The sequence below is a fragment of the Trametes versicolor genome (genome assembly GCF_000271585.1).
Source record: "Trametes versicolor FP-101664 SS1 unplaced genomic scaffold TRAVEscaffold_8, whole genome shotgun sequence".
NCBI lineage: Eukaryota > Fungi > Basidiomycota > Agaricomycetes > Polyporales > Polyporaceae > Trametes > Trametes versicolor.
In genome coordinates, this window is record NW_007360328.1 from 529,604 (window position 1) to 549,154 (window position 19,551).

Genomic DNA, 19,551 nt, shown 5'->3' on the forward strand with positions numbered 1-19,551 from the left:
TATATGAGAGTGAGGAGTGATCATACCGCCGTGTAACTGCTCTGCATGCAGGGTATGCACGATTTCTGATACGTACCCGATGGGCGCTTGCTCTCCTAGCCGCCAGCGCTCATCGGGCGTCTATCCAGGTAACCCATATCCTGCGAAAACCCATACCGTAGGGCCTTTCCCGATAGGTATGGGTTAGGAGGGTTTCGACTGTAACTGCGCCGAAGGTGATTTGTTGTAGTTGTGTAGCACGGGCTCGATGTACATCGTTCTTTACTTGCGCGAATCATAACTCGTTGTGCGGCAACGCTTCTGTTCGATGTGCGTAAACTGTACCTAAGATATGCTAATTTCGCGGTGCGCGCGCGAAGGCTTTCGTGACCCTCAGCATACTTGCCGTGCATGTCACAATTAGGAGTCGCCGCGTTGCCTAAGCGATGCTGAAGAGACAAACGTACGCCGAGGGCGCGGTACACTCCTTCAATGCGTTCTCCGTGTACATCGCGCGCGGCACCTGTTTTCACGATCATGCGATCATGACTTCGTCCGACATGCGCGAATGGGGTCGCAAACACATGAATTCGTGGAAGGGAGCTGATAGCGAATGAACGAAGATGTAAGGCACGTAGTGAACCGAGAGACTCCCTGACGGTCGCTCGGCTGTATCGATACCCCCATAATGCTTCGCTTTTCCCCGCCTTGATAACTCCAGTCGTCCATGGACAGGGACGTGGAGTAGTGTGCGGGGTGAGTAGCTAGTAGGTGCGTAAACTCAAACTTACAGGCGTGAACGCGAACGCGGCCGCGTCGGTATTCAGACCGAAGACTATCGATCAATACATGTCTAGAAGCCACTGTTCACGGACACCAACCCTGCGACGCGAATGAGCGCATATAACGAGGACGGGATAAGGAAGGGCGCGCTTACCAGTCCCGCAAACAGACGGATATCCGCGTGCGTCTCATACTGTCCGCTCTCGGCGCTGTTGACCTTCACCACGTCGAACTTGCCCTCCTCCGCATTCCAGTGAAATATCCGCTTCACACCCGCCCACCTACACCACTCCAGGCATCTCCAGCACGGCTTCGCGCTCCCGAAGCCGTTTTTCGTGAAGCGCGCGACGTAGATGTCCGCGCCGTTCGCACGTGAGTCGCGCCGCCTCGAGTCCCAGAGCTTGTCCGTTTCTTTTGGAGGACTGATCCGCGTGGCGCCCACGGGTACACCGCATAGGCTCGTCGAGGAGCGCGAGTGCCCACCAGGAGGTAGCGAGGGGCTCTCGCTCCCGCTGTACTCCTCGCCACTACTGCTTCCGCCGCCGCCACTCAACCTTGAGGGAGAGGAATGCCGGCTCGAAGTACGTGGCCGCTGCTTGCTCTTCCCCTTCACCGAACCCTTACAGGTAGAAGTTGGTGGAGGGGACGGACTCGTCGTGGCGCTCAACGAGATCGTCGGAGAAGGTGGTGGGCCCAGAAGGGTGGTCTTCGGGGCCCGCAGCCCCTTTTGACCCTTTTGACCGCGGTTTTGGTTGTGTAGGCTGTGAAACCCGACGCTCCAAGCCTTGAACCTGCGTCTTGAACGAGGGGGACATGCCAGTGAAGCTGAAGATCGCGTGCATCTCCGCGTGCATCGATACCGGCTGCGTGTTTGTCAGCGGGGCACACGGTGCTAAAATGGGCATTTACGGCATACCTTCCGGTGCCCATGCGTCCTCACGTCCGATCCGTCGTAGTGCGGCCGGTGGTGGTTGTATCCGGAGGACATAACTTTGCCACCCTTGACCATGATGGCCCCGAGAGTGAAGCACATGTGGCTCTTCGACGCGGCCTCGGCACACTGGGAAAGGTAAAACTGGGTCTTGTTCATGGTGGATTGTATGTGAAGTGGTGAGGCTGGTGCGCGAAGGATGAGCTGCATGTAATTCGCTACTCCTTGGTCAACATACCAGCAAATTGAGTAGAATTTTGGCTATTCAGGCAGCGACGACAACGACGAGGTAGAGGTGAGCTGGAGAGCAGGTGAGTGCGAGGATTCAGCGAGGTGCGTATGATCGAGTGGAAGGAGGTCGAAGAGGGATGATGTCAAGAAAGACCGAACATCGCGCGCAGCCTGCCCTCAACCGCGTCACGGGGTCCCATAAAATTCAGATCGCGTCCGGCGTCTGTCTGCACGTCCCTCTCCATCGATTCCTTCGTCCTCGAAAATCTTCTCGTCGCTCGCAATGTCTGCCAACCTCTCCAAGCTCGAGGCCCACCTCGCGACCCGCTCCTACGTCGAGGGGTGAGTATCTTTCTCTTTTGCGACGCCGAAGCGCGTCTTGATGATGAACACAACGCTATGGTCCGTGTTTCCAAGAAGCGACTAGACACCGCTGCTCAAGCATGCCGACAACCAATCTAACCTAGCCCTCTGATCCTACCTTCATCTGCGCGAGTTCGAGAGGAATACAATGCTGATACGCGTTGCTTCGCAGGTACACTCCCTCGCAGGCTGATGTCGCCGTCTTCAAGGCCATCGCCTCTGCCCCCGATGCGTCCGCTAACCCACACGTTTCGCGCTGGTACAACCACATCAAGTCGTACACCGCCGAGTTCGACTCCCTCCCTGGCTCCAGCAAGGCTGGTGAGGCCTTCTTGGGCGCGGATGCCGCTCCCGCCGCGGCGGCGAAGGCAGAGGAGGACGACGATGAGGTCGACCTCTTCGGCTCCGACGACGAGGAGGACGATGCCGAGGCCGAGCGTGTCAAGGCTGAGCGTATCGCCGCCTACAACGTGAAGAAGGCCGGCAAGCCCAAGACCATCGCCAAGGTCAGTCGTCTGTCCATCGATCCCGTCGTGTTACTCCGTAGTCGTCATGTATATACTATCGCGTTTGGGAACATGATGTTGACTTTCGCGTCAATAGTCCGTTGTCACCTTCGAGGTGAAGCCTTGGGATGATGAGACCGACATGGAAGCGCTCGAGAAGTGCGTTCGTTCGATCGAGAAGCCCGGTCTCGTCTGGGGTGCCAGCAAGCTCGTCCCCATCGGTTACGGTATCAGGAAGCTCCAGATCACCCTCGTCGTCGGTACGTCAGTCGGTTCATAAGATCATATTCGAACCTAAAAGCGCTTCATTTCTGCAGAGGACGAGCTGGTCTCTCTCGATGAGCTCCAGGAGCAGGTCGCTGAGTTCGAGGACTACGTCCAGAGCTCCGACGTTGTTGCCATGCAGAGTAAGTTATCCTTTATGTCAACAGTGACGTCTTTACTGATCAACGTATCACGACAGAGCTCTAGACTTGTATTCTCGCGTTTACTTTCGGGTGTATGGTGGGATGTATCGATGCTGTGTACGGAAGACAGAAAGATCGAAAGCAGTAAAACTCTTGTTGTAACCATCTCTAGAATGCCATGTTGCATTCCACGTCTCTAGTCAGTTTATGTGGGCGATGCACTGATCGTGAGATGACAGCAATAATCCGGCTAGGACGACTCTCCGGATCTTTGAGCTCGCTACAGCAAACTTACTCGCTTCGCGCCGATCAAGTTGTGTACAACATATGCGCGCGTTCCTTCGTACGTGCTTCCCCCTGGCTCTCCAACAAATCAGGTACTAAGCAGCACAAAAATTAGGGGTGAGACGCTGCGCCTGCGCACCCAGCCCCACGTGCACCGGGGCCCGTGTGACGATGTCCGCGATCGCAATACTTGCCAGGTCTGCTGCTCATCTCCCCCTCCTCGAATGCACCCGTCTTCGTCAGGGAATTGCACCACTCGCGCGCTCCCATGACTCACTTCGCAATGCCGGTCTCATCCAGAGTCAGAACGCTGGCGCTGTGAGTCGGACCAGCGTTCAATCATGCGGGCGCATGAGAGAGCCTGTCGTCAGGCGTACATCCCGGGCGTCCCACCGCCCTTCCGATACCCACCCGAAGACCGACGTGCGTACGAACGCTCCAAGCCGAGCTTCGCCGTGTACAGTATATAAGCTCTAGGTTTGCACTCCTCTGACCTCTCAACATCCGACCCTCCAGCCTCGGGCGCGCATTTGGATTAAAGATATCTATCGACGACATCGACATGGCCACCGAAGACTGGAAGTTGTACGGCTTCGCCCCAGTGCCGCGCGACCCCGAGGTGCTGTTCAAGGACCACCCCACGGCTACCGGGCCGAACCCCAAGCAGGACCTGTTCACGGTGGAGGACTTCCCGCTCCCCGACACCCCTGTCGTGCGGGAGGTCCGCTCGTTCGCTCTGGTACGCCTACTTGTCCACTTGCAGTACCGATGTCAACGTTGACGAACTCGTAGAGAGAGCTGGATGAGCAGACGTTCAACCATAGCAACCGCGTCTTCGTATACGGTGCGTCTTACCCCTCCCTGTCCCCCACTACGTCCTGGAGCTAAGTACTAACGGTGCCCCATACAGGCTCGGCTCTCGCGCGGACGCACTTCCCGGAGTGGAAGTACAGCGAGACCCCAAGCATCGTGGAGACGTACGCGCTCGCATGCCTCATGCACGACATCGGCACCGCGGAGAAGTTCCTCGCGACGACGCACCTGTCGTTCGAGTTCAAGGGCGCGATCGTCGCACGCGACCTCATCCTCTCGCTGGGCGGCCCCGAGGCCGCGGCGGACAGCGTGTGCGACGCGATCATCCGGCACCAGGATATCTTCGTGAAGGGGTGCGTGCGGGGCTAGGGCAGCGCTGAGGCCTGAGGTGTGACACGGGGGGCTGACGGGAGATTTTTTGTGCAGGGGGAACATCACGGTGGTCGGCCAGATTTTGCAGCTTGCGACTATCCTTGGTGAGTACATCCCGTGTCTGTCTCATCAGGATCTACGCTGACCGTTGCCTGCAGACAACATCGGGGTGTGAGCTCCATCCCTCCCTAAGCTCAGTCTGTGCCGAGCGACTGACCGGTGTATTCTTCAGGCGCGCGAACCTCATCCACCCGAAGCTGATCGAGACGACGACGGGCAAGTTCCCGCGCAAGGGCTGGTCGCAGCACTTCGCGCGTGTGATCGAGAAGGAGCTCACGCTGAAGCCGTGGTGCCACACGACGACGTTCGAGATCCCGAACTGGACGGCGGGCGTGCAGAGCAACTTCGCGACGGACGTGCGCGGGAACGAGGTGATGCGTCCGTTCGACTGAACGTCGGGCTCCTGGTTCGCTGGGACGGTAAAATTGGAGGATGAATCTGTATGAAGATCACCAAATGAACATAACATTGCAGTCTGGACGGACTGTTCTGGTGCGCAGTCGAGCTGATTTGGTCGGATTAACAGCCATCTTGCGCCGAGAAGACATCGTGCTTTAGGCCCCTCTTACGGCGTGGGGCGGCGTAGAGGCCAGTATCGTATCGCTCATATATACTAGCGCGCAGGATAGCGATGAAACACCTTCCCGACGCCCACACATCCACTCCTATAATGACGCCAATGCGCCATGCCCTTCCCATGAAGATCATAGTACAAACCGTACGTGGTCTGGTCTTGCTTCCCTGTCTGTCAAGTTAACGTGTACACTCCAACAGGGTATGGCTCCTTCTTTGCGTGTACTACGCATTTTACTGAAGCACCCTAGTTTTCGAAATTTCCGCCGCCTATGACAAGTCCGGGGGCGCGAAGCTATGCCTCGTGTGCCGCACTGTGCAGTACTGGCTCCTTCCCATCCTCTACCACACCGTCGTCCTCTCTTCCTCGGCCGTTATCGAGCGTTTCGCCGCCTCCATCACCGGCACGAGGCCGAGCGCTAGCAGCGCCCCCTTGATCGAACTCAAACCTTCCGCCCTCGTGCGCAAGCTGTGGATCGGACCCACCAGCAGCATCGACCAAGCCTACCTCTCCTACAACTCCCCCGCCTGGCCCGTTCCGCGCATCTGCGCGATCCTCGCCCTCTGCCAGTCTCTCCACGCGCTCGCGATCATGAACGTCCACCAGAAGTCGTGGCCGCGCCTCGCGCTCGACATCCCGCGCGGCGTGCGCGCGCTCTGGATTGGGCTCGTGCATGGCAAGGCGGACTGGCGGTACCTCCCGTGCGCGGCGAGCGCGCGCGAGTTCCTCACGATGGACACGTACATGACCGAGGACGAGCTGCGGCAGATCGTGCGCTCCCAGAGCATCCGTCGCGTGCGCCGCTTCTTCTCGAAGCCGGTGGGCCTCGGCGCGCTGCAGCAGCTCGGGTGCGTCGAGGAGGCTCGGGGGCTGGAGAAGCTCGAATTTGTGTGTTGCAGCAGTTCGAAGGAGGAGGCCGCGGCCGCTTTGGAGGAGGCGCTTCAAACATATCGGTACGAGCCGACGCCATACGTCGCGCTCATACCTAGGTCCCGCATGTACAAGGGGCGCTGCGACCCACGGTGCAACACGTGTACGTTGTCTATTATAGCTGGTATGTGTCGCATGATATTCATCTTCTATAGGTATAGCTGTTGCCTCAAGAGCCTCATATAATGAATTGAGACTGGGACTCCACTGCAAGGCAGAGTCCCTGGTCGCTGTAACGATGTCGTGTTCAAGCGCGCACTGCATTTATGCATTTTATGGCCGGCTTTCCGGCGTTTGTGGGGGGTCGCAAGTTTGCCATACGGCCGCTCGCTACGGTTGCTCAGGGAGGTGCTTCAGAAGTTCGACTGATATCATCAAACGTTGAACTGAACGTTATACGTATAGCTACACGGACAGATATAGTACGCCAACGAAGCTGATGTTTACGTTTCCCTCCCGTGCACCGCAACGCTTGAGTGTCTGGCATGATAAATATCAAACATCCATATTCTGCTCACTCCGAAGAAACTTAGTACGTGCAAATTCTGTCTTCCTTAAGCCCGAGCCCGTTCGTTGCAATAGGCTGACTTGCTGCACAGCACTTTATGCCCTCCATCATGACTGTATCGCCAGCGCAGAGCCACTGGAAGCGTTTGACAGTTCGGGACCAAATCGACGCCCTTATGAACCTACGCTGTGCGTATCAGCTCAGTCAGATCGGACTCGGACTGTCTATTTCGCCCTCCTTATGTGAGGTCTACCATCATGCCCTTGCCTCTCCCTCCTCCTCCCGTCACCTTCTCCACCCTACAGATACGAACGTGATCTAGGTCCCCGCATGTTCTGGAACACTGCCAGAATATGGCCGGCACCCCTACTGCTCTACTATGCCACATCCAGCCTTGGTCAAAGCTCATCTAATCGTACAATCGACGACCAAAAGGGCGATCCTGTCACCGGTTTCATCCCTACCTATTTCCCCAGCGACTCTAAGTGGAACATCGGCCAAACATGCACCGGCTGCGCCGTCAAACCTAGTGCTCTCATCGACCCAGGCCAGGTGTTCGACGGGACGTGGCATGACGCGACGCACTACGGGCAAAAGGGTACCAACATTAGCGTACAGGTTGACTTCACGGGCACCGCCGTCTATATGTATAACATACTCATCAACATCGCGCCCGGTACTAAGACGACGTCCCTCACACTGCTTCACTTCTATCTCGACGGGGATCAAGTCGGCACGTTCACCCATGACCGCGATAACACGACCAAGGTCATCTACAATGCGCTGGTCTACAAGAATACATCTTTGTCAAACACACCGCATTTTCTTCGCGCTGAAGCATCTGGTTCCGAAACCATCCTCTTTCTCTTCGACTACGTCATCTATACTGTGGAAGACAATGTGGAACCTTCCTCCTCCTTTCAAGGATCGACAACATTGTCGTCGTCCCCGACATCGTTGTCACCGCCGTTTGCAGAGGTAAGTGGCCGTCGTAGATAAGTTGATCGACCCAGTAGCTAACCCACTGAACATTCCAGTCATCGTCGACAACATCCTCGCAAAGTACATCGCAGCCAAATCAACAACATAATCTTAATGTCGGGGCTGTCGTAGGCAGCGCTGTGGGAGGGTTTCTAGTGCTCAGTACAGTGGTCCTGCTGTCACTCTGCCTACTGTACCGCCGCCGACGCTCTCGTAGCGCGCAACAGTTCCCCTCACGGGGCGGGTCACTCCGTACGCAAGCGCAGCGGGATGCAGATAACTCTGACCTTGCGACCACTCACTACAATGCTGCGGAGGAGCCAAGGTCAGTGGATCGGCCATTCTCGGAGAAGCTCCTTTTGACGGAGGATAGCTTCGGTGAGCTGCACCATCGCTGCTTACTTGATACCGAGCGTCACAACTGACGAACAAGCCGTCTCCGACGACAGAGACCAATACCGCCAGTACTGCTAGTACCGTTCACTTTGCGCCCCTGGGAAGCTCAGTCGCCTCCGCGGCCGCATACGAGCCGGGCATCGCACCGCCGTACGCAAACACTGGTTCGCGCTCTGTGGAGCTGGCGCTGCAAATTCAGGCTCTGCAGGCCCAGGTCGCGGACCTCCGTGCGATGCGTGGCGCCGCGCACCCGGCGGTGGACACCCCATCCGACACAGAGCGAAGCTTATCGGGCGAACTTGCGGCGTTTAGAAGGGAGATGGCGGCGTTGCGGGCGGAGCTGGGCGATCAGCAGCAGTACACGGGGATGGCGCAGCTGGATCTCCCGCCGTCCTATGGAGTGTAAATGCCTTTTTCTGAATGAGGAGAGAACGGTAAGTCTGTCTTCATGCCTGTTGGCTTAAACATAAAATGCTGACTCCTGTGCGCAGCGATGGAGACTGGTGCCTTTAGGGGTTTTCCGAATTTATAATATTATACTAGTCACTTTGTACAGTCTATGAACGTCGGGTGCACAGTCTGGGATACATCTCAGTCACTCTTCGCGGCGTGTGCGCGCTCTGGATCGGGCCCGTGCATGGCAAGGCGGACTGGCGGTACCTCCCGTGCGCGGGGAGTGCGCGCGAGTTCCTCACGATGGACACGTCTGGACACGTACATGACCGAGGACGAGCTGCGGCAGATTGTGCGCTCTCCGAGCATCCGTCGCGTGCGCCGCTTCTTCTCGAAGCCGGTGGGCCTCGGCGCGCTGCAGCAGCTCGGGTGCGTCGAGGACGCTCGGGGGCTGGAGAAGCTCGAGGTTGTGTGTTGCAGCAGTTCGAAGGAGGAGGCCGCGACAGCTTTGGAGGAGGCGCTCCAGACATATCGGTACGAGCCGACGCCACACGTCGCGCTCATACCTAGGTCCCACATGTACAAGGGGCGCTGCGACCCACTCGCGCTCCTCCATGACGACTGGCTCAGTGCCACACGTGTACGTTGTTGATCATAGCTGGTATGTGTCGCATGATACTTATTCATCTTCTATAGGTACTATAGCTGTTGCGACAAGAGTCGCAGCGCTCTTGTCTACATAAGGCTGCAGAATGAGTGTGACAGCATGCATATATATATCAGCGTATATGGCATATAGGTAATCTTGCCCATCATATGTGATAGACTCGACTGTAAGGCAGAGCCCCGGGTTCCTGGTCGCTGGAACGACGGCGTGTTGTACAAGCCGGCACTGCCTTTATGTCTTTTATGGCCTTTGCCATATGGCCGCTCAGGGAGGTGCGCACTCGACTGATATCAAACATCGATCTCAACGCTATACTTATAATGACACGGACAGATATAGTACGCCAACGAAGCTGACACTCACGTTTCCCTTCCATGCACCACGACGCTTGAGTGCCTTGCGTGGTAACATCGTGGGATATCTATGCTATCCTACGATCTCCAAGCTTAGTATGTGCAAATTATGTTTCTCTCAAGCCCGAGCTCGTTCGTTGCAGTAGACTGACTAGCTGGACAGCACTTCTGTCCTTCATCATGTCTGTATCACCAGCGCAGAGCCACTGGAAGCGTTTGACAGTTCAAGAACTTGAACTACATCTACGCCGTAGTGAAGTTACGCTGTGCGTCTCAGCTCAGTCAGGCCGTGACGTCTATCGCGCCCTCCACTTGCGACCCCCCGCCCCCCCGGCCTCCACCATGCCCTTGTCCCGTCCCTCCTCCTCCCCTCATCCTCTCCATCCTACAGGTACAAACGTGCTCAACTCTCCGCAATGTTCTGGAACGCTGCAAGAATATGGCTGGCACCCCTTCTGCTCTATGTCATGGCTAGCCTTGGTCAAACTTCATCCAATCGTACAATCGACGACCAAAAGGGCGATACTGTCACTGGCTTCATGCCTACCTATTTTCCCCGCGATTTTAAGTGGAACATCGGCCAAACATGCACCGCTTGCACCGTCAAATCTGGTACTCTCATCGACCCAGACCAGGTGTTCGACGGGACGTGGCATGACGCGACGCACTACGGACAAAACGATACCACCATTAGCGTCCAGGTCGACTTCACGGGCACCGCCGTCTATATGTATAACATACTCGTCAATACCGTTGCCGGTACTCGGACATCCCTCACAACACTTCACTTCTATCTCGACGGGGAGCAAGTAGGCACGTTCACCCATGATCGCGATAACACGACCGAGGTCATCTATAATGCGCTGGTCTACAAGAATACGTCTTTGTCAAACACACCTCATTCTCTTGTCGCTGAAGCATCTGGCGCCGATTACATCCTCTTTCTCTTCGACTACGTCATCTATACGGTGGAAGACAATGTAGAATCCTCCTCCTCTCAAAGACCGACAACGTCGTCGCCGTCCCCAACATCGCTATCACAGCCGTTTCCAGAGGTAAGCGGTCGTCACGATTGCTGATAGATGGACAGACCCAGTAACTGACCCGGACATTACAGTCGTCGACAGCACTGCTTCAAAGTAATACATCGCAGCCAAATCAACAGCATCCTCTTAGTACGAGCGTCGGGGCTATTATAGGCGGCGTTGTAGGAGGGTTTGTGGTGCTCAGCGCAGTGGTCCTACTGTCGCTCTGCCTAATGTACCGCCGACGGCGCTCTCGTGGCCCGCAGCAGTCCCCCTCACGAGGCGGGTCGGTCGCTACGCAAGTGCAACGGGACGCAGATAACTCTGACGTTGCGACGACTCGCTACGTTGTTGCAGAGGAGTCGAGGTCGATGGATGGTTCATCCGAGAAGTTCTTTGACCTTTTGATAAAGGACAACTTCGCTGGTGAGATGCACCATCGCTGCTTACTTGACACCGAGCATTACAACTGACGATCAAGCCATTTCCGACAGAGACGATCCATACGGCCAGTGCTGCTAGGACCGCTCCCTTTGCGCCCTCAATCGACACGCGCTCGGTGTCCACCTACGAGTCGAGCATCGCACCGCCGCACACAAACGCCAGTAGCTCGCGCACAGTGGAGCTGGCGCTTCACATCCAGGCGTTGCAGGCGCAAGTCGCGAACCTCCGTGCGATGCGTGGTGCCGCGCACCCGGCGGTGGACACCCCATCCGACACAGAGCGAAGCTTAGCGGGCGAACTCGCGGCATTTCGAAGGGAGATGACGGCGTTGCGGGCGGAGCTGGGCGATCAGCAGCAGTACACGGGCGTCGGGGACGGCGCAGCTTGATCTCCCGCCGTCCTATGGAGTGTAAACGTCTATCTCGGGGAGATCGGTAAGTCTGTCTCCATGCCTGTTGGCTTAAACATAGAGTGCTGATTCCTGTGCGCAGCGACGGAGACTGGTATCTTAAAGGATTTCTTGATCTTATAATATTTTACTGGTCACTTTGTACGACAGTCTATGGACGTTGGGTGCGCAGTCTGGGATACTAAGTTCGTTATCATATTCAAGAGCGGAACCGTCACAGCAAGCAGATCTGTCAGTACTTACTCTTCGAAGGAGGGCCATTTCCCCCCACTCCCCCGGACTATACAAACGACAATGATGGTCTCAGGTGAGTGGACTATCTGACGAGTCCACTGCATGGTCGAAACTGACCCTTACTTAGAATAGGCGCTTTACTGCATAACATGGCCACATAGCGAGCGCAGCAAGTTTTTAACATACTGCACAACCCGGTCCGGTTTTGAGCAGTAAAGCCGACACCATCCCAGCGGCAAACCCATCGAGCATAATACTCGTACAACAAAATCCACGCTCGTGAATGTCATACGCGTATATAGTCCTACAAGAGCCCAACCAAGGCTCCATACGCCACAGTCGCCAACATAACAGGTCATCTGCGACCTATCAGATCGGGGACTCCCTCGACACCTCAGACAGCGTTCGCGAGAGGCCCGACAAGCGCAGCTCGGCGCGCGCCGACATCGGCACCTGTGGGAGCGGGCGCGGCTCAGCCGGGATCGGCGGCAAGGGTACCGTGCTCCACGCGACCGCGTCGTCGAGCGACGTCGGGGTGCGGGGCACGCTTGCCGAGGGCCTTCGTGGGTGTCCGCCAGGCGTGCGGGGCGTGCGGGGCTCGCCGCGCGAGGTGGCCGGGGTGCGGGGCGTCCGCGCTGTAGCAGGTGTGCGCGGCTCGCGCGGAACAGGGGTCGGAAGCTCGCGCGGGGCGCTGGGGGTGTGCGGTGTGCGCGCCACGGGCGTCCGGGGCTCAGCCCCGCGGGAACGCCGTGCGGCGGCAGTGGGGGTACGGGGTGTCTTTGGGAGGCCGATGAACTCGACTGGGGAAGATGCAAAGACGGCGCTCTCGACGCGCTGCGCCGCCTGGGACCTGCGGCGCGGCGTCATGGGCGGGGCAATGCTGCCTGCGCGGGACTTGCGACGGCCGCCCGGGGTAGTCGGTGGCGCGATGCTCTCCGCACGAGACTTACGCCGGGCACCGGGCGCGCCCCCGTTGTGACGGCTGGATGCAATGCTCTCCGCGCGCGACTTGCGGCGCGCGGCGGCCATCATCGTGGCGGCGGACTTGCGGAACGGGTCGATGCTGTCCGCGCGCGAGCGGCGCTTCTTCGCGAGCGCGGAGAACGTCCCCTTGATGCCGCTCTTCGGGCTCTGGGTGTCCGTCGGCTCGAAGACCTGCGAGTTGCGCGAGGACGCCCGGGAAGACTGGCGCGAGAGCGAGACCATCGAGTCGCGGCGCGACGGCGCGCGCATGTACGACATAGGACGCCAGCCGGCCGGGGGCTCGATGGGCGTGACGAGCGGCAGCATGGGCGATCCGGGCGACTGCGGGCCCATCGCGTAGCCCTGCTCGATCTCCACGGAGCCGTTGAAGGTGCTGTTCGAGTTGATACGAATCGTGGGAGCACCGCTCTTCCGCTTGCGCGGAGCGGGTACCGGATGAGGGGCTGACTGGTCGAGGGAGGTGCTGGGCTTCTCCACGATGGAGAGGCGCGGCCGCTCGAAGGGGTCGCTCGGGACCATGGGCTCCACCTGGGTCTTGATCTTATCCAAGGACGGGCGCGGAGTATGAGACGGAGTGCTGAACGCGCCTGACTTCGCGCGTGCGGCCGCGAAGTCGGCGAGAGTGGTGGCCTCGGATTCCATACTGGCGTCACTGTGCCGGTTCCCCGCTTCGAGCTTGCTCTCATCGAATGAAGAGGAGTCGGTCTTCGGCCCGATCCAGGTCGCGTTGCTATCACCGCGCTTGAGCTGTGGTTGTGCAACAGCGTCGACGAACTCCGCGTTCCTGCGTTTGTTGTTGCGCCGGCGGTACACGAAGATGATCACGAGCAGGATGAGAATAAGAGCGACACCTCCGCTCACGGAAGACGCGATGATGATCGTCTTGGTGTTGTCATCGCTGGACATGATACGGGTTAGCTTGCGCTTGACTGTGCACTTACATGAACTGGTAGATGAACTCACCTCTTGCCACCTAAGCTATGCGGTTGATTATCGCTGCCATTGCTGCCATTATCGGGAAGGGCATTTGGAGTGGAAGACGGGCTACTCCCCAAAGTCACCGGCGTGGGACTAGCGCAGGATGTTCAGACCAGGCTCTCGAGTCAACAAGTAAGTGTATTCTACTCACATCGGAAGCGCAGTTTGAGGCGGAATGCCCGGCAAAGGCGTGCTCACACCATTGGGCGGGAGCGTCCCATCGGCATTGCCAGCGTCGGAGCCATCCTGAGCTGAAGTGTCCGTCGGGTCTCCGGTAGCTCCAGAGGTCGGGTCGGTGTTCGTGCCATCACCAGCCTGGTCGACTGGGCTGCCAGCGTTGGGGTCCGGGTTGTTCAAGTTCGGATCCGCGAGATCAGGGTCCGTGGGGTTCGTATCCGAACCGTTTGAATTAGGGTCAGGGGACGCGGGCGAGGAACTGGGATCCAAGGGAGTGTCGTTCGTAGAGTCAGACATCGAAAGCAAAGGTCGTCAAACGGAAGGCTCTGGTTTGCCAACCGGAGATACTCTGATGAGACACGCGATAACGCTGTCCGAATTTGACCACTCACAAACAGAGATGCAGAAAAGGGTCCAATATCCACACGGAGAAGGGAATAAAGCTTGTTCTTGAGCGACGTTAAAGAGGACCGTGACGTTCTCCAACCACACTCCACCGAGGACCGAGCCGCGCGAGGAGCGAACAAAGAGGAACGGCGGACAGCAACGAAAGCGAAACGAACGGACGCGTCCGAGACCAGCCCAAGAAGCAAAGCAGGGCTCACCGGGAGCAGCGAAGGAAGAGCGGCGAGGGGGAGGAGGCCAGCCTGTCGTCGAAAGCGAAAGGGAGCCCCGCCGGAGTGACCAGACGAGATGGACGACCTCGTCGAAGGTGCGCGAGGAGCGCGGGCTCGCACGCGCCGTGATACACATCCGTCCCTCCCGGGTGCATCACCTCCGCAGTGTCGCGTAAGCCCCAGGCATGCGAGTGGACTTCGCACCAACGCGCATCATCGCGCGTCCATGATGCACTGGCTCGAAGACGGATCACGGCCGTCTCTCCGCCATCCACGGTGGGTGATAGCCCGCGGAGGCTAGGCCGGCGGTCGTGGTGGGCGAAGCTAACAATAACTGTTAATCTTGCGCGAGTAGTGCATCCTTTGGTCAACATTCTGGCATCAATGCGGACGAGGAAGAGGGATAGCGTCAGGCCGTTGATCAAACCATCACTGCGGCTGTGTGAGCGTTCTGTGATTATTTTGGCTTGCGATCAATATCATGAATGTGGAGGACTTGAAGGGAGTTGGATAAGGTCGGTCAAAGACGGTAGCGTAAGGCTGTGAGCGAATGGTACACCGCGCACTGGGGGAGAGGTGGTGGTTAGGGTGAAAGACGAGAGGCGCCCCACGGCTGATCGAGCGGCGCAAAACTATGGACCCACAACCGCAAACAACTTCGCCGGTTTCGGGTTCCATGGCACCGTAAAGAGTCTGAATGTACGACAACGTACGACGCATTGCGCAACACGTTAGAGATAGCGATGCGGAAGGCCACATCCCAACTTGCGTCGCAATGCTACATCACGCAAGGCACCCAGCTACTTCTTTCGAGGCATCATCATCATCATTCTCGGTATGCTTCCACCACTACTCGACTTCTCGACAACGCGCAACTCCTACAAGGAATCCATATCCTGATCGCCACAACGATAGACTGGGAAAGTTCTCCTGACACAACACATGCTACTACTCGGCCGCGGGTGGGGGGAACGCGATGGGGGAGAAGGGAAGACAAGTACACCGACTGCGCGTATCTTACGCGTACACATAACACCATGGTACCGCCGCGGCGCGCGGGGGAGCATTATACATCGTAGATGGCTACATAATAAGTTACATGATTAAAAACAAGGACTTACCGATTCGTGAGGCGGTGACGCTGTGATGCATGATAAGAGAATAGCCTGGGCCGGCGGCACGTAATAAACCTGAGCAACACGACGAGATTAGCAAATACTCTGGACACACACACAGAAGCCGGACTTGCCTGTGTGATCGCCGTCCGGTTCACTCTAGGACTCTACCGGATCGCGCACACCTCGTACAAGCTCGGAGGCTTCGGCGCCTTGAACTTCCCCCATACGTCCCACACCTTCAGCTGCGACTCCTCTGGCACCGCGAAGACGATGCGGTGACCGTTGGGGCTCAACACGCTGCCCGCAATGTTCTTCTTCGCGACGGCCACGGTCGTCACACGGCGCATCGTAGGGAACTGGTGCACGACGACGGAGTTACTGATGCGCGAGATGAAGGGATCGGAGTGGACAGATATGCTGGCCCCGAATGGATCGTCGATCGGAGTGATGGGTGTAGAGGGGGTCGTGGGTGCTGGGGCAATTTTGCCTGGACCGTGGGTGCTCAACATCTCGCGGATGTGAGGTGAAAAGTGGAGGGAGGTGACCTGAGCGTCGAGCTCGATCTTCGTTGGCCACTCGGATACCGAGGTTGCGTTGTCGTCGACCGCATTGACATCCCAAACGCGGATTGTTCCAGTCCCGTCGGCCGCGGAATCGCCCGTGACCAGGTACTTGCTTTGCCAGGGGCACCACGCAAGAGCCTGCACGCCGACATGAGCCACATCGATCACAGAGCACACCAATCAGGAAACCCACCGTAACCGCCCCGACGTGCTGCATCTTCCGACGACGTTGGACCATCTCGCCGACCTCAAGCGGAACACGGGGCCGACGCGCGTCCCACAAGAGTACGAGTCCATTCTGGTCGCCAGTAGCGAGGAACTTGCCATCCTCCTTCCAGGCGCCGTTGAGGATGCGGCCCTGATGACGGGTCACCTTCTTCAGCTGTTCCTTCAGCTTGGTAGAGTCGGTCGCGCGGGGGTCGTAATGCCGCAGGGTACCCTTCTCGTCGCCGATGGTGAGCATGTTCTCGCCGAAACACAACGACGTCGCGCTCTTCATGCGCCAGTTCATCAACATCTTCTTAGCGACGAGGTCCCACAGCTGGACCCAACCGTTCGAGGTTGCGAGCGCTACAACGTTCGGCTGCTCCTTTCCCCCGCACTGGACCAGACGCAAATTGCCGAGGCTGCTTGTAACTTTGCATAGCTGTTGTGCGACGTCCTCTGTGTCCGCCATGTTCTTGTAATGTACGCGGTTCCCGCGTCCAAAAACCACGGCGTTCGACTGGGACCAGCTCACCGGCGAGGCCGGCGCGGCGTCGGCTGCATCGCCGGCAACCGGAGCGACCGCGTAGTCGATGTTGTTGACCGAACGCAGAACGTGGTACGCGGAGTGGGGAGCATAGGAAGGTTCCCCGGGGGTCATCGACTGACGGCCGCTGATGGAGTTTGTTCTCATCAGGTCGAATCCGGAACCAATACCGTCGCCTGCGATGGATGACGCCCGTGAGGGCGAGTTCGAGTATGCGAATGACCCTGCTCCGCTCAAACGAGGGCGTCGAGGACTAGAGTGAATTGCTCGGACGAGCTCGTCGTGACCTTCTTCCATGAGGGATCGCGTTCGGGACGGCCCTGCCCGTGAAGAGCCCGGGGAGAGCTGGGCGACGTGTCGTTAGCCACAAGACGCGTCTGAACCCTCCTTCCACTCACAGTGCTTAACGGTGTGTCAAATGGAAGCGTAGATTGGCGACGAAGCCGCTTACTGGCGTTGGACTCATCATCGTCCAACGAGCTGAGAGTGCGTTTTCTGCTGCCGGTCTCAGCTTCGTGTTTGGGTTCTATAGGTGCGGAAACACCACGTACCGCTGAAAGGGGATACCTCCGTGTACCCACGACATCTCTTAACGTTCGCCAGAGGCAAAGAGGCGATAGCGATGTGGGAGATGAGGGGAGGATGAGAGGCAGACCGTGGTGGCGAGAATCAAGGATAAACCTGTTTAGGCGCCCGCTGAGAGTCCGGGGAAATAGGCGGCAGATCATGTGACCGTCGCGTCATGTCCCAAAAAGGAAAAGCTAGTTCCGGGGGGCTCGAACCAAAGCACTGCATTGATTGCCCGCAAACGTGTTAACCGCTCGGCTACGCCGTCATGAGAAGTCCCTCAATTTTTAAACATGTTCTCAACGGCAGGCTGCAGTTTGGAGATGAGGAAGGCAAATATTAAGTAGTTCGAAGTGGAGGCAACTTCGACGGTATTACTGACAGCCACAGCAGATGTTCTGGAGGGCCGGGGCATACATTAAAAGAGTTGTGCGATACCCAAGGAGCACTTCTAACAGTATTTTGCTTTCATAGGACGTGTCCGGAAATCGGCCGTGTTTTACTGGCGACTGCCCTACTCGACTCAATTGAACGCAACAACACTACGGGGTATACTAACATCAAATAGCGACTCGCGATACCGAAGGATCACGGAGAAAGAGCATACTCTAAAACAACTTCCACATCTCCTGATTCTCCTCCGCCTTAGAGCGCTGCAGAGAACGCGAGGGCGATCGCACCCACGATCGCACCCACGGCACCGGTGCCAATCGCAAGGCTAGCAGCTCCGTCCGTCGTCGACACCTGACCAACGATACCGCCAGAGAGACCAGCCGCGGCCGCAACGGCACCGTTAAGGAAGCTGTCACCGCACGTGGACTTGACCGCCGCGTAGAGGGCAGTCTGGCCGGATAGGAGGACGGAGTTAGACAGGCCGGGAGCGTAGGGGGTGGATGACTCGAAGCTGATGTAGGGCGTGAGGACGTTGCGCGTGCACGAAGTGCACAGCGACGCCTCGGGCGTGGTGGGGAGGAGCATCAAGAAGAGGAGGTTGTTGGTCGCGAACGTCGTGGCGTTGGGCGAAACGGCCACGACGGACTGGGTGGTCGCACGACGAGTGAGCGACACCCCGCCCGACGAGACGAACTTCGAGATAGCCGAGAGCGTGCTCGAGGAGGCGGTGGAGTTGGCCGCGATTTGGGTGGCGCAGTACTGGCCGTTGTCAGCCTTGGAGCAGACCGCCTGCCGCAGAGGGATGATCGCGTAGAGAACGTCGTAAATCTTGATCACGTCTTTGTTTGCGCTCGTGGTGAGTTCGGGGCCGCACGCAGTGTAAAAGTCTGCGAGGTTCTGGCGGACCGAGGTATCAGGGCAGGTGGAGGCGGTGGAGCACACGCTGTTCAGCGCCGCGCTGATGGAGGAGGCGGAGTGGGTAGTGGTCGCCGCGGACGCGTTCGTGCTAGGCGCAAACGAGGAGGTGGCGGAGATGAGGGACGTGGTGCAGGTGGAGAGCGAGCTGTCCTTGTCGAACGTGCTCAGGAAGGTCGAGCACTGAGTGCTGATTCCCGAAGGAATGAGAGAGGACTGTAAAAAGGAGTGTGGCATGAGTAGGAGCTCCATAACTGTGTAGGAGAGGCGGCAGTTCGTATAAGTTACGAGCATGGAAGGTGAAACTTTGTCAAAGACAAGTTTGTGAGTCAAACATGCCGGGGGGAGGAGGTATCGAGAGTTGGCATTGCAGTGCTAAACTGAAGAACGCGAATTCCCCAGCTTGAAGCTGCAGAGGTGCGAAAAGCTAGTGCTCATCGAGGACGCATACGACATAGTTGATGCCACAAGGAGAGGGTAGATGGCAGCGCCAATGGCGCACTATATCATCTGTCTGCATTTGACACCCCCTTCAAGATATGCCGTCGATATGATAAACCTTTGAGATGAAACACCGATTCCCCGTTTGCCAGCTCCTCCTTGCCCGCGAGATTTGACATTCCACTGGCCGAAAAGATGAGATGCTCACCGACTGGGCCAGGACGACCGACGCGAAGAGCGTAACTGCTGCAATAGACTTCATGGCGAAGGTGTAGGATACGCGCAAGGAGTGGACGTGTTCTTTAATGTCGGCGAGGACGAGGGCGGCGACGGCGAGGACGGCGGGGCGAAGAGAATGGCGAACCTGGACAAGTCGGGGAACGAGGAAAGCTGGTTGGGCGTC

The 19,551-nt window shown here is 57.8% G+C and overlaps 8 protein-coding genes across 8 annotated transcripts; 4 read left to right on the top strand and 4 right to left on the bottom strand.

Moving 5' to 3' along the window:
- Positions 1 to 552: 552 nt before the first annotated feature.
- TRAVEDRAFT_150970 (uncharacterized protein) lies at positions 553 to 1,852 on the bottom strand (the record flags this gene model as incomplete). The annotated part of the gene is made up of 4 exons (XM_008042296.1): positions 553 to 861; positions 917 to 1,495; positions 1,533 to 1,625; positions 1,679 to 1,852. 4 exons carry the CDS (start codon positions 1,850 to 1,852, stop codon positions 847 to 849), a joined length of 861 nt encoding a protein of 286 aa, XP_008040487.1. The 3' UTR covers positions 553 to 846.
- Positions 1,853 to 2,159: 307 nt separating this feature from the next.
- On the top strand, positions 2,160 to 3,403 carry TRAVEDRAFT_29992 (elongation factor 1 beta/delta chain). Its single transcript, XM_008041878.1, has 5 exons — positions 2,160 to 2,266; positions 2,460 to 2,793; positions 2,891 to 3,053; positions 3,111 to 3,200; positions 3,257 to 3,403. Exons 1-5 carry the CDS (start codon positions 2,208 to 2,210, stop codon positions 3,262 to 3,264), a joined length of 654 nt encoding a protein of 217 aa, XP_008040069.1. The 5' UTR covers positions 2,160 to 2,207; the 3' UTR covers positions 3,265 to 3,403.
- A 507-nt stretch (positions 3,404 to 3,910) lies between these two features.
- Positions 3,911 to 5,220, top strand: TRAVEDRAFT_150975 (cyanamide hydratase). The gene is made up of 6 exons (XM_008042297.1): positions 3,911 to 4,224; positions 4,278 to 4,329; positions 4,396 to 4,651; positions 4,725 to 4,774; positions 4,829 to 4,841; positions 4,903 to 5,220. The coding sequence occupies exons 1-6, from the start codon at positions 4,048 to 4,050 to the stop codon at positions 5,120 to 5,122; spliced, it is 768 nt and encodes a 255-aa protein (XP_008040488.1). The 5' UTR covers positions 3,911 to 4,047; the 3' UTR covers positions 5,123 to 5,220.
- A 180-nt stretch (positions 5,221 to 5,400) lies between these two features.
- On the top strand, positions 5,401 to 9,164 carry TRAVEDRAFT_38405 (uncharacterized protein; the record flags this gene model as incomplete). The annotated part of the gene is made up of 3 exons (XM_008041931.1): positions 5,401 to 5,448; positions 5,584 to 6,123; positions 8,934 to 9,164. 3 exons carry the CDS (start codon positions 5,401 to 5,403, stop codon positions 9,162 to 9,164), a joined length of 819 nt encoding a protein of 272 aa, XP_008040122.1.
- An 826-nt stretch (positions 9,165 to 9,990) lies between these two features.
- Positions 9,991 to 10,500, top strand: TRAVEDRAFT_83638 (uncharacterized protein; the record flags this gene model as incomplete). Its single annotated transcript, XM_008042298.1, has 1 exon — positions 9,991 to 10,500. A coding segment is annotated over one exon (510 nt), but the record flags the coding sequence as incomplete, so codon positions are not given.
- A 1,308-nt stretch (positions 10,501 to 11,808) lies between these two features.
- TRAVEDRAFT_29995 (uncharacterized protein) lies at positions 11,809 to 14,927 on the bottom strand. The gene is made up of 4 exons (XM_008041879.1): positions 14,176 to 14,927; positions 13,758 to 14,109; positions 13,592 to 13,699; positions 11,809 to 13,526 (listed from the first exon to the last, which is right to left on the bottom strand). Exons 2-4 carry the CDS (start codon positions 14,078 to 14,080, stop codon positions 12,014 to 12,016), a joined length of 1,944 nt encoding a protein of 647 aa, XP_008040070.1. The 5' UTR covers positions 14,081 to 14,109; positions 14,176 to 14,927; the 3' UTR covers positions 11,809 to 12,013.
- A 286-nt stretch (positions 14,928 to 15,213) lies between these two features.
- Positions 15,214 to 17,426, bottom strand: TRAVEDRAFT_29996 (WD40 repeat-like protein). Its single transcript, XM_008041880.1, has 5 exons — positions 17,384 to 17,426; positions 17,231 to 17,327; positions 16,275 to 17,177; positions 15,650 to 16,219; positions 15,214 to 15,590 (listed from the first exon to the last, which is right to left on the bottom strand). The coding sequence occupies exons 3-4, from the start codon at positions 16,944 to 16,946 to the stop codon at positions 15,683 to 15,685; spliced, it is 1,209 nt and encodes a 402-aa protein (XP_008040071.1). The 5' UTR covers positions 16,947 to 17,177; positions 17,231 to 17,327; positions 17,384 to 17,426; the 3' UTR covers positions 15,214 to 15,590; positions 15,650 to 15,682.
- Positions 17,427 to 17,726: 300 nt separating this feature from the next.
- Positions 17,727 to 19,500, bottom strand: TRAVEDRAFT_73020 (uncharacterized protein). The gene is made up of 2 exons (XM_008042299.1): positions 19,357 to 19,500; positions 17,727 to 18,923 (listed from the first exon to the last, which is right to left on the bottom strand). Exons 1-2 carry the CDS (start codon positions 19,408 to 19,410, stop codon positions 18,045 to 18,047), a joined length of 933 nt encoding a protein of 310 aa, XP_008040490.1. The 5' UTR covers positions 19,411 to 19,500; the 3' UTR covers positions 17,727 to 18,044.
- Between the last annotated feature and the right edge of the window lie 51 nt (positions 19,501 to 19,551).